Genomic DNA, 13,504 nt, shown 5'->3' on the forward strand with positions numbered 1-13,504 from the left:
GGTTAAGCAGCTGCCTTCGGCTCAGGTCATGATCCCAGCATCCTGGGATCGAGTCCCACATCAGGCTCCTTGCTCAGCAGGGAGCCTGTTTCTCCCTCTGCCTCTGCCTGCCATTCTATCTGCCTGTGCTCGCTCTCTCTCCCTCTCTCTCTCACTGATAAATAAATAAAATCTTAAAAAAAAAAAATTAAAAAAAAATAAAAATAAAAAAAAATAATAAAATCCAGCAGTTCAGTTATTCAAGGGGACATGGTCTCCAGACCCTGCTTCTCCCTCTCCCTTCAGCTGTGCTTGATGTGGGACCAGCTCACTGTTAATCAGTATGACAAGAAGCAGGAAGAGAAGGAACTGAATTCCATTAGCCTCCTCACTTCATTCTCACACTCACAGTCAGCATGCTATTCCACAAAGCAATCTGGTCCTACTTCAGATTTAATAATGACAGTTAATATTGGTTACGTGACTATGTGCGAGGTACAGGGTTGGGCAGCCTTACATATATGAATTCTGTTAGTCCTCATTATAGCTGTCTGGGGTAGATAATATCCTCCTATTACAGATAAGACCTAGAGGGGCTGAGTAAGTTGCACAGAGTCACCTAGTAAGTATCAGAGTCAGAATTCAAACCCAGGCCATCAGATCACAGACAACAACATAAACTCTAGGCACCCAGGAGACTCCCTTCCAGCTGTCAGTGCTGCTCCTACAACTGGAAGCTTCAATATCTTCTACTGAGTAATACACCTTTTAAAAAATTCAACATTTATGAGTATATACAATTGGAAAAAGCACAGAGGAGAACAGGAAAAGCACTAGAACTATAATTTGCTTGGGATTGCAAAGAATACCATACAGAAAAGTAATAGTCCAGCATTCCCACCTCTGTCTCTAGTCGCATCTATGGCATGTTAAATCAACATTTAACTTCCAGATCTATTTTTTGTTTGTCTTTGTTAAGTAGGCTCCACACCCAGTGTGGAGCCCAACATGGGGCTTGAACTCACAACCCTGAGATCAAAACCTGAGCTGAGATCAAGAGTCTGATGCTTGGGATGCCTGGGTGGCTCAGTAGGTTAAAGCCTCTGCCTTCAGCTCAGGTCATGGTCCCAGGGTCCTGGAATCGAGCCCCACGTCGGGCTTTCTGCTCAGGGGGGAGCCTGCTTCCCCGCCCCCTGCCTGCCTCTCTTCCTACTTGTGATCTCTGTCTGTCAAATAAATAAATAAAAATCTTAAAAAAAAAAGAGTCAGATACTTAACCAACTGAGCCACCCAGGTTCCCCTGGATCCAAATTTTTAACAGTCAAGAAGACATGCCAAATACAGGAATACAAACAGACTGGTAAGGACCCTGGGGTTCTTGCTTTTACGGGTGTGTATACGTTCTTTTTTTTTTTTTTTTTAAGATTTTATTTATTTATTTGACAGATCACAAGTAGGCAGAGAGGCAGGCAGAGGGGAGCAGGTTCCCTGCTGAGCAGAGAGCCCGATGCGGGGCTCAATCCCAGGACCCCAAGATCATGACCTGAGCCAAAGGCAGAGGCTTTAACCCTCTGAGCCACTCAGGCGCCCTGTGTATACGTTCTTATAAAGAAAGGGATACAGACCAAGAAATCTTATCTTGATACATTTAAATTAAATTGCTTTAACAGTCATAATCATTAATTCTGTTTGGTAAAATTTTTTCATTTGACCGGAAAAAAAAATTTTTATGCTAACCCTGAACAATAGTGTTGGCATTTCCAGGGGTTTGCTGTGCAAGAAGCTGCCTCTGGGCAACCCACAGTTTCACATAGGAACTTCTGGGACCCACCCACCTAAACAGGGTTGTACTTGAAGGGCAGAAATGCTAACACTTAAGCATTAAAGTTTCTTAGACCCAGGAGAGTATCAGTGATCTTCAGACTCAATCCAGGTCCTTGAGAAAGTGGGGTAAACTAGCTGAGGACACATTTGGTTGGGATTTCCCATCTGCTGTCTCCAAAGGTGGCTCTCGTTCAGCATAGGGGGCTAGACTGTGTCTGTGGAAGAAAGGGAGAGGACATCTCTGCCTTGGAGGACACAGTCAATTAGCTAGGGGGCTTTTAGCAGGTGTCTTGTGGCTTCAGAGGTCCCTGGAAGCTCCTTCCAAAGGACTCCTTGGAGCACTTTACTGTAGGTGTGAGTCACCCAGAGATATCCTTACAATGTGGATTCTGATTCAGCTGGTCTCGGGTGGGACCAGAGATTCTGCATTTCTAAAAAGCTCCCCGGTGATGGAGATACTACTGGTCCAAAAACCATACTCTTGAGTATTAAGTATTACCCTAAAGCTTTGGGGAACTTGCCACTGTTTACCTTAATGATCAATGACGCTGGGGGTACCAACAAACCTATAAGATTCTGGCCAGTCTGGAAAAAAAGGAGAAAAAAGGGGTAGGTGGCAAGACAGAGATAAGACCCAAATGGGTAAGAGGCATAGGTACTCTCCTACCTTTGGGGGTCATCATATTTCCTAAAAAATACACACATTTGAAATTTCATACATGAGCAGAAAACAAAAGCTATGATAAGCTTGTCAACATTCAATGTCTTTTATTAAAACCCACAGGAGGACATAATCTTTTCTTATCAGACTTTCTGACCCACAGGTGGATTCTTTCTCCTCTCCCAGGGCCTTAACCAGACGATAAGAGTAGAAGCCAAGAACTGGACTTCTTCTGGGTCACAAAGGCCTTTTCTGTGGGGTTTAATCCCTCGCTCCTCACCCATTAGCCGTAAACTGAAAATACGAATTTTGCTCAGGCCTGCAAGCTAGAGCTAGGGGAATTTCGCTGGTAGAAGCATCTCTGCTTTTTGAAATAAAAAACACGGAGTTGGAACGGCAACCTCAGGGAGGGGACCAGGGGTCAAAGAGAGCGAGAAAACCTGGGGAACCATGAGCTCTAACTCCAGGAAGGGCCATCAAAGCAACATCAACCCAACAGGACACAATGATGTCATAACAACAGATGCCTTGCGACCCTAAGGTCCACAGCGCTGGTAAGAGGAGGAGGAGTAATAGCCCAGGATAAAATAAAATAAAATAAAATAAAATAAAATAAAATAAAATAAAGCTTTGAGAGAAGCTGAAAGGGCAATGATAAGGTTTGACTTCACAGCTAAATTGGAAACGGTGAGCTCTTTTCTTGTTAACTGTTGTTGTTGTTTTGTTTGTTTGTTTTTTTTTAACCTGAGGAAGCCTGTCAGCTGTCAGTAAATAAGATATGAAAACACGGAGGAAAAAAACAAATGGCATGATCACCATTATTTAGATCCATCACCACTATTTTATTATCTACCTCAATCATCTGATGACCAGCAACTGTCAACCAAGGGCCACTGAAACAAGAAAAATAGAAGACTCCAGCATTTCTCCAATTAGCATTTATCAAGGCCCTTGATGGGTGTCTCTGAGGCCATTACTGGTTGCCGGACAGGGAGAAACCTGCCCGCTCACGGATGCCCATGCCAGCCTGCTTGGCGCTGTCATTTGCATATGGGTACTGTTTGGATAGGACATTCCAGTAGGGAAGTGGCCCAAGCCGGGAGGCCCCTGGAGGAGGAGCCGAAGGTGTGTCCCTCTGGGAAGGACTCTTCCCGCTGCATCCAGAGTCATGAATTCACCCAGGGAGCCAGAAATGGAGACGAACCTCAGCAGTGGGAACAGGCTTTGACGGTCCTTGATGTTCTTAGTCTGCTTCTGAAGCTCCACGTGAACCCTCCAGAGAGCAGAACAGGCATGACCTCCATTTTAAAGATGGGGACACTGAGGTCAAGCAACCTGCTAGAGGCCACAAAGGCAGGGGAGCCTGACAGCCCAGGGTAGAGCTGAGCCACCTCCCCCATCCCAGGGGGCATCTCTGAAGACTCGGAGCCACGGGGCCATGAGGAGCCCTTCTGGACTTCCTTCTTGGCCAGCTCTCCATCCCTCCTTGCCCATCTGGATCCTGCCATGTCTCCAGGTTTTACCTTCTCAGGAAGCCACTGCCTGGCACTTTGTTCCTCAGTGAGCCCACTCTCATCTGATATCCCCAGCCCTTCTTACACAGTGCGTAGACAATATAGGTTTGAAAAAAAAAAATACAACACAGTTTCTGATGATGTCTTCTGTGACAACATTGAAAATCGAGGGACTACAGAAAAGAAAAAAAGCAAGAGCCATAACCCTATCGCCCAGAGGCTCTTTGCTCATAGGCCCCTCTAGGGGATGGGGGGGTGTTCCGTCCTCCCTGCGGAACCAGCTTCTACCCAGTGAGGTGCATGGTTACTGAAAGGATGTTTAGTATTTTGCCAAGACCAATGCTGATGAACTTATGCCTAGAATACCCCAATAAGACTTCCTCAAAAATCCCTTATCTTAGCTGGATGCTTCTGTTGAAATCATGTGCTGAAATCACGTGTTGATAGCACGCGTTGAAATCACTTAGCAATTGTTTTCTCTCTCCAACAGAAATCTGAGAGTCCTGCAAAGGTTTCACTGAATCCTGCTTACTTCTCAATGGTGTTTTGCCTCGTGTCCTCACCCCATCCATATCCCTGCCAGCATTTATTTACTCAGTGCCCGTCCTGTGTAACATGTTGTACTAAGTACCCCACAAGAACCATATCACTTGATCCTCATAGATCCCTGAAGTAATATCATTAATAAACAGAGAAGTAACTTGGCTAAGGTCACACAGCCAGCACGTTCCTCAGTGGCCTACCCACAAAGCATGGGTTTCTCAACATGTACTATCCTGAACCTACATAACTGGGTAGAGTCCATAAACAACACTCCGCAGTACGTGGTCACTAACATCCTCTTAGGAAATATTTCCCCAAAGTGGAGTAAGCACAGCAGGGAATGGAACTCCTTTGCTTGTTCTGCCCAGTATCTAGGAGACTGTCTGGATCGAAATAAGTGCTCTACCTTGTGACACATATGTTTTCATGACTATCTCTCCTACCAGCAAGTCAGCTCCTCGAGGGCGAGAGCTGGACACTGTATCCTGCTCCTCACTCTCCAAAGTTGTGTTTGGCAAACAGCAAATGATCAATATATTTTGTTGAAAATGTGACGAAGAAATAGAGAGAAAACAGGAGGAGTGAGATGGAGAAAACGAAAAAAATTTTTTGCTTTTCAGATCCAGGAACAGATTTCTTGATGTGCTGGGGGAGGACTCTATGATACTGCCGGTTTTGGTGGTGGGGGACACACATGAGAGAAGGGGGACAAGCACTGTGTGCAAAGTTGGGCTAGTCCTTGGACTGGGTCTTATTCTTTAAAAAAAAAAAAAAAATTTATTTGAGAAAGAGAAAGAGAGCACAAGCAGGGGGAGTGGGAGAGGGAGAAGCAGGCTTCCCGTTGAGCAGGGAGCTGGATGCAGTACTCGGTCCCAGGACCTGAGCCAAAGGCAGCCACTTAATAAACTGAGCCACCCAGGGGCCTTGCTGTGTCTTATTTCTAAACGCAAAGCTCCTTTACAGGAAACTGATAAATAGCAACCGTGGGAAGGACCACATCTGTGAGTGGAGGGGAGAAGAGAAAGTTTCCTGTGGACATCCAGTAGCCCCTCGGTATAGTACATCACTCTCCTCGAATCACCCAACCTGGGACATGTCCTGGCTGATGGAAACCCAAAGCCCTGCATGTACTTCCTTTCCCTGATCCTGAGAAGGTACCTCCCACCTGCCTCTCCTTGAGGGGCAAAAAAGCCCAGGCACACATCAACTTTCCCACCAAAGGGGCGCTGTGCCAGGGCTTCCTCTCCTTGGGAGCACAGCCCTGCCTAGGATGTCAGGCTCTGCTTTAAAAGGGGACCCTGGAAGTCCGACATCAGATCAGGTCTGTGTGTCTCTGGGACACGCAGCAGCAAAATCAAAGAAAATGTTCAAATGACCCACTTGCATTCAGCTGCGCACCTGGATTTTCTTGGACCACATTTGTTTCTTTCCCTTTACAAGTGGCTGCCTGGTTGCCAAGATGCGGCCAGGTCTTCCTGGTAAAGAAAAACAGTAAAACGAGTTCTGGCGGGAGCTCGCCTTCTCCGGTGAGGCCAATTTTGCAGGAATTGTGTTTGTCATCCAGGAGAAGGGGCGCAGGAAGAAAACCAGGCGGCAGGCCACGAATGTAAGCCCTGTGAGAACACCAGCTGCATAGTGAATTTCACTGGCGAACAGATTTGTGGGTTTTTTTTTTTTTTTTTTGGATTATTTATTTATTTATTTATTTATTTGACAGAGAGAAATCACAAGTAGATGGAGAGGCAGGCAGAGAGAGAGGTAAGCAGGCTCCCTGCTGAGCAGAGAGCCCGATGCGGGACTCGATCCCAGGACCCTGAGACCATGACCTGAGCCAAAGGCAGTGGGCTTAACCCACTGAGCCACCCAGGCGCCCCTGTGGGTTTTTTTTTTAGCTAATACTTGAGGGGGTCAAAATTTTTTTTTAATATTTTATTTATTTATTTGAGAGAGGGAGTGAGCAAGAGGGAGAAGGAGAGAGAATCTGAAGCCAAAACCCCTCTGAGTGCAGAGCCTGACCCCGCGAGGCTCCACCTCAAGGACAACAAGATCATGACCTGAGCCAAAGTCAAGTGGGATGCTTTATCGACTGAGCCAGCGAGGCACCCCTGGGGGGGGGTTAATTTTTTAAAACATTTGACTACTTTCATATCTCTGCTTGGATGTCTAATAGGCATTTCTGACACTGGCATGCCAAACCAAGCTCCTGGTAGTATTGGTCATCTGCCCAATACAGCCTCCCCCTCCTCAGTAAAGGACAGCGCCATTCCCTTCACTGCAGGGGCAACGAACTTTGGTTGCCCTTGCCTTCTTTTTCTCCCTCCCCACTGTGGTCCGCCAGCAAGCCCAGAAGCGGACCCCTTCATTCCGCCATCGCTGTGACCCTCATCCTCTCACCTGTGTGACCCAACGGCCTCTGCCCTGGTCCTCCTGATCCCAGGAGGAGGAGGTCTTAACTGGTTAGGGAGGAGCTTTTCAAAATGTGAAGTTAGATACATCTGTGTTTTGGGGTTTTTTTGTTTGTTTGTTTTTAGATTTTATTTCTTTATTTGAGAGGAAAGGGAGCAGAGGAAAGGGCATAGGGAGAAAGAGAAGCAGGCTCCCTGCTTGATCAAGGAGCCTGATGCGGGACTCGATCCCAGGACCCTGAGATCATGACCTGAGGCAAAGGCAGAGGCTTAACCCACTGAGCCACCCAGGTGCCCCAAGTCGGATCCTTCTGCACTCAAACTCCTCCGACGGCTCCCCAGCACACCGGAGGAAAACCCAAACCCTTCTGTGCCCCACAAACTCCTGAACTTCCTTAGGTTCCTCTCTCGCTCCTCCCCAGCACCCCTCCACTTGTGCCACATCTGCCCCTCCTTGCTCCCTGACACTGATAGTCTCCTCCCCACCCCCTCCCACCCCCTTCCTGGCCTTTGTATTTGCTGTTGTCTCTACCTGGAAAGCTCTTCCCTGGATCTCCTCCTGATTCACACCTCAAGTTGTACTCAAATGTGAACTTAGTGAAGCTTCCTCTGGTTTCCTAATAAAAAATTCCGGTACCTCTGACACTTCTTACTTCCTTACCCTGACTTATCTATTTTTTTTCTCCTTGGCACTTATCACTAATACTTGATGTGCCGGACTTATCTACCTTGTCCCCACCCCGTCCACCACCACTAGAATATAAAGATAAGATTTCCATCTGTTGGAATTAAGTGTTAGGAAAAGCGTAGCCGGGTACTCGTAATATAAACAGAATGAATGAGGGATAGATCAGTACTTTGCAGTCATGAGTCTGTTCTGAATGAGCCAAGCAGGCTTAGAAAATTAAGTAGGAAAAAACGAATTGGCTGGACAAATGAAACAGATCAGAGAGAGTGAGAAAAGCTACTGAACTTCTATTCCTTGCAGTGGTGGATTGAGTGACTGGGACCAACTCTTCCTCAGAGAACTGAAAGTGCTGGATTAAATGTGAAAAATGCCTTCTTAAATATACTGAAGATGAAGAATCTTGAGAGGTAAACATAAAAAGCTGCTTTTGTCCTGAGGGCATCTGTTGACCTAGAAAGAAACAGCTAGAAACTTTATTGTGTTCCTGGCCTACTCTAAGAGCTCGGGGGACCAAAGTCAAACCCAACGTCTTCCAAAGGAGCAAGACCGTGATAAGCGATCCCCACTTGAAACTGAGATCCCAAAGACCTCTTACTGTCTGTTTGTATCCCTCCAAAATTCACGTGTTAAAATCCTAACCCTTGAGGAGACAGTATTAGGAGGTGGGGTCTTTGGGAGGTGATTAGGTCATGAATGTGGAGCCCACATGAATGGGATTGGTGCTCTTATGAAACAAGCCCCAGAGACCTCTCCTCCTTCCACCATGTGAGGTTACAGCGATAAAACAGCTGTCCATGAAGTGGGCCCTTCCTAGACACCTAATCGACTGTCACCTTGATCTTGGACTGCCTAGCCTCCACACCTGTGAGAAATCAATGTCTGTTGTTTAGAAGCTATTCAGTCTTTTATATTTTGTTACAGCAGCCTGAATGGACTAAGACAGCTCTCAGGACGAGGGTGAACGAGACGAAAGCAGATGTGCAGGCTGGCTTTTCATGATCTGGAGAATTCTAAGAACCATCAGTCTTAAATTGTTTGCAGGTGGTCTCAGGCTGCTAGGCCCTCTGGAGCCCCAGCAGAAACAAATCAAAATCCTCTCTGGAAGAAGTTACCATCATCTCAGGCCTCGATTCACTCCTAAATACCCATTTTCAAATACTGTAACCAGCACACAGAGATAATCCAATACACAAAGAAACCAGATACCAAGAATGAGAGCCGGTTGAAACAAAAGATAACAAAACAAGACTTACACACCTTAAAATATGGGAACGTCAGACATAGTCTCTTACACAACCATGCAATCGTGCCCACTTTGCTCAGAGCCCTGAAGGGCGAGCTTGAAAACAACAACAGAGAAGTAGATGCTCTTTTAAAAGATCTTAAAAACATTCTAGAGCAAACATCATTGAAGGTGTAGAGAATTTATGGTGGACAGGGAACAGAACTCGGTGTGGGGGAGTGTCCTGACACCGGCCATGTGACTTCACCTTCCAGTAAAGATAAAGGGAAACAGGGAATCTTCAAAATAGGGGTGAGCAATTACTTTACCTGTTTTTCAACTAGAATGAAGACGAACTGCCAGCTCGCCCCGGATAGACAGATTCCTAAATCCTACATTGGGGCATCAGAGGCGGTGGGGTGGGGGGTGGTGGGCAGAAAGCAAGCTCTCTAACAGAGAGTTTTTAAAAGAGAAAAGAATACAACCAGGATCCAATTTCATCCCTCTCCGTACCCACAGACACGGAGGCATGTCCCACGTATAGCCTTCCAACAGCTCCCCAGATAGAGGCCTCACTACCGTAAGAGAACCCCCACTGTGCTCCCAAGCATTCTGGCCTTAAGTCTACCGGACAAAAGCAGGAATACTCAGAGGTCTCGTCAAGGCTCTGTCTGTTCCCCACCCTGTCAGAGATTCTCAACTCAAGTGATGCTAGAAATAACCATCATTCCTCCAGCAAACAGCTGTGTCACATCCCGTCTCCCCACTCCCTCCCCGCCCTCTCCCTCCTTCCACTAGCTGCTATCTTTAAGCCACAAAGCAGACCGAAAAAAACAATTAGTCATCCCAGGTTTTGCCCACTTTCCCCAGCATCCCTGTCCTCCCCAGCACAATCACAGCAGAAAACAAGGTGGCTTTGCAAGCCAGGCAGGCACCTACAGGTCTGAAAGACTTGAAGACTTTTTCCAAGACTTCGTGAAGCGTCTTCTTGCCGCAGGAGGAGATGTAATCCTGGGCTAGCTGCAAGAAAGGCAGGCAGTCCTCGCTCTCGCTCCACACGTGCTACGTGCCCACAGCCGGGGCAGGGGGCGGAAGGAGAAAACAAAGACACACAGTCATTACCCTCGGTGTGAAATTCAAAAAGCCCAAAAGATTTTTTTTTTTTTTAATGACATAAATTTGAAGGCCTCTGTTTCCCAGTAAAATTCCGACATTCATTCTCGATTTGCTTGTGTTGAAGGGGATGAGAAAATGCCTACCCCATAGAAAATCCCTGGGCTTTCCATCCATAATCTCACCTGCTTGGTGCGTCAGTGGATCTGTTCAGCCATAGCAAAAAAAAAAAAAAAAAAAAAAAAAAAAGGCAGTGGAATCGCTAGTCCCCCACCCACGATTTCCACAGTCCTCCTTCTCAAGAGCTGGGTAAGGAGGGTTTTAAAGCAGCAGGGAGGAAAACCCGAGAGCCTGCCTGATCTTTAGATTTGCCTTCAGCTGTAGCTGAAAGATTAATTAAGCATAGTTTGTAACCACTAACTCGCAACAAGATATTCTTTACCCAGATGAGCCTGTGAGCAGGGGTGATGGTATATTTACTTCAAGACGAAATGAATTAAAACAGAATCAAACAAAAATGAAATGAATTTAGACGAAGACCCAGAAGAGCCATCGCCAGGTCACTGGGAATCAAAGGCTTTCTGAAAGCTACAAATGCCCCAAGAGGACATTGCTTCCCAATGGTGACATGCACCGAGAGGAGGCTGGTTTCAGGGTTTACTTTTTTCTCAAGGCTAGACAAGGTTTGGTGGGGTTTTTGTTTTGTTTTGTTTTGTTTTCCTGTGTGAGGGTATCTGTTTTAGCACCTCTTGAAGACTAGAGGAGACTCTCCCATATATATTCAAGGATCTGGAATAAGCCCAAGAAACAGGCTTGAGGGAATCCAAGTGCAGAAGCCCCCTGCTCTGTGTACCTGAGCTCAGGAGAGGCACTGGGCTACCAGGATAACATCAGGGTACCTGACCAAGAGTCCCTGTTTAGAGGGGACAGATCCATGGCAGTACCCCATTGGTGGAAAAGCAAAGGGATGTGGGAGAGAGGAAGACATCTGGCCAATTAAAGCAAGAAGCAGCAACCAGGCAGCAGGAGAGAAGATGTTTTTGGAGAAATACTCCACATCAAGAACTTTGCTTCTTGGAAGCAAAAGCTTTGCTTCCTTCCATTAATACAATAATTAGGGCATCACCCCAGAAACTTCTATGTCAATCACTCGAGAAACATACATATTTCACCTCCTTCCTTCTCATTGCAGCATTTCTAAGAATGGGACCTAAACAGACTTTACATACCACTCAGATCCAAGAGACTTAACTAGGTGCTAATGGGCCCTCTTTCCGCCCCAATTATCTGTATTTAGTTGATGTAAAGGTCCATTTCTGACACCCACCGCTCTAATTCCAGAAGACTTCTGGAAGAACTTCTGCCCCAATGTAACGAAGAGAACTTCTAAATTCTCTAAATTTAGACAATAGCTCAAACACAATTCCTATTCATTAGAAACCCTTATAGTTGTTGAGCCACTGAAATGCCATTTAAGGAATAGTCTCTTACATTGCACAAAAGGGTAATAGTACAAAGTGCTTTTAGATCTGTTATCACACTTGATTCTCAAGCAGCAGGGACTCAGCAAGAACAATAAAGCCCGGCTTTCACATAAGTCTGCTCAGCACCCGTTTTCAGGCTCACATTTTTAAAAGTTCCAGCATGTTTCCAATTCTTACCCAGCTGAAAGATGGGATTAATATCTAGCACTGCACGAGAGAAAACTTCAATCCTGCCTTTCTTAGACTTGTAGAGATTAGAGAAAAAGTAAAAAGTTTCTCGGGCGCCTGGGTGGCTCAGAGGGTTAAGCCTCTGCCTTCGGCTCAGGTCATGATCTCAGGGTCCTGGGATCGAGTCCCGCATCGGGCTCTCTGCTCAGCGGGGAGACTGCTTCTTCCTCTCTCTCTCTCTGCCTGCCTCTCTGCCTACTTGTGATCTCTGTCTGTCAAATAAATAAATAAAATCTTTAAAAAAAAAAAAAACGTTTCTTAAGTGCCCGGCACAGTGCTGGGCTTTCCACCTACCCTGAGCTGAAGGGCAAGCACTCAGCAAATGAGACCCCCATGGTGACTTCACGGAGCACAGTACCCAAGGCAACCCGAGTTCTAGTTCATTCAGAAGTACAAGAACCTTGGGTATCTACTTTTGAAAGCACATTTGGGCATTAAATTACAAAGTAAACTAAGGAAAGTTTATCACTCAGGCAACAGATGTGCATCGTATCCTCTACTGCGGAAATGAGACAGGTTCTCCACGTGTTTCTAAGGCATTCCTAACCTCGTGAGGAGAGTGTTCAGGCCACAATTTTCATTACTCCACTTCTGGAGTTGTTGATTTATGAATAGATTTTAGAGCAGGAACACTTACCACCTGCTAAAGGACCTTCTGTTCAGTCTGAGTCTCCTTCATTTGGTTGTCTTAACTCTCGGTCACGTTGGTTTTGTGGTTTTGTGGTTTTGTGGGGCAGGAATGCCTGCCCCGATGATAACATGAAGGTGTGTGGGGTTTGGAATCAGACCCACTTGGGTGCGCGTGGCCACTTAAAGGACCTCCCCGATTTAATGCTAATTGTTTCGTACCCACCGTAGCTCATCACAAAAAGTATTCTGGTTTCTTTCTTTCTTTTTTTTTTTTTAATTAATTATTTATTTATTTGACAGAGAGAGATCACAAGTAGGCAGAGAGGCAGGCAGAGAGAGAGAGGAGGAAGCAGGCTCCCTGCTGAGCAGAGAGCCCGATGCGGGACTCCATCCCAGGACCCTGAGATCATGACCTGAGCCGAAGGCAGCGGCTTAACCCACTGAGCCACCCAGGCGCCCTGGTTTATTTCTTGAAATTGTTTCCTTCCAAAACGAATCAAGGCAGTCATTAAAGATCCATAAAAGACAAGGTAAGGGTCCGTAGTTGAGAAAATAAGGACAGAGGGAAAACAACGGAAGGAAAAGAATATAAAACCAAGTGAGGTAAACAGGCTTGGCCACTTGCTGAGGATGGGGACACAGACAGCCTCTCCAGCCTTCCACAGGCCTGTGCAGAGAAGGAAGTTCCATCAGCAGCCCGAGGCAGTGTCCCAGGATAAAACAGATGAGTTCTGCAGAACTAACAGGCAACAGGCTGAGGGTACAACGGTAATATCTTAGTGATGAGGGAGCAGGAGGCTGGCTGAGGACAAAGCAAAAGCTGGCGCCTTGCACCCCCTCTTCACCCGCTCCCCTCCATATGAGTAGCATTCCTCAGGCACCCCTGACTGCCATAAAACGATAAATAGTTAACTTGCAGGGATCGCAATCCTGCAGAAAAGGAATCTCCCTTGCTCTACAGATGTCCTAGAGACCTAAACAGGGAGGTTACCTTATCAACAGCACAAATTTCCAGAGGCAAATAACTCTCGGTTCCTGAAGCCCTAATGTCTCCCTCCCACCAGAAACTGGAGGAGACTGAGGTAGAAGGGAATGTAAATGACAGCAGGATCATAATACCCCACCAAGAATCTCCCAATTATCTTGATGTTAATGCCTGACCTAAGGACGACATTGATCAGGCCATAAGGGCAAGGCCTCCCCCCCCCCCCGC

At 46.3% G+C, this 13,504-nt stretch overlaps 1 protein-coding gene across 1 annotated transcript in view; it reads right to left on the bottom strand.

The window, feature by feature from the left end:
- The window catches only part of MTURN (maturin, neural progenitor differentiation regulator homolog), a 29,545-nt gene that overhangs the window by 8,675 nt on the left and 7,366 nt on the right, over positions 1-13,504 (bottom strand). The window contains exon 2 of the mRNA XM_059396649.1: positions 9,776-9,898. Coding sequence (XP_059252632.1) covers positions 9,776-9,898 — 123 coding nt within the window. The remainder of the gene's footprint in view (positions 1-9,775; positions 9,899-13,504) is intronic.

The sequence above is a fragment of the Mustela nigripes genome, chromosome 4 (assembly GCF_022355385.1).
Source record: "Mustela nigripes isolate SB6536 chromosome 4, MUSNIG.SB6536, whole genome shotgun sequence".
Taxonomy (NCBI): Eukaryota; Metazoa; Chordata; class Mammalia; order Carnivora; family Mustelidae; genus Mustela; species Mustela nigripes.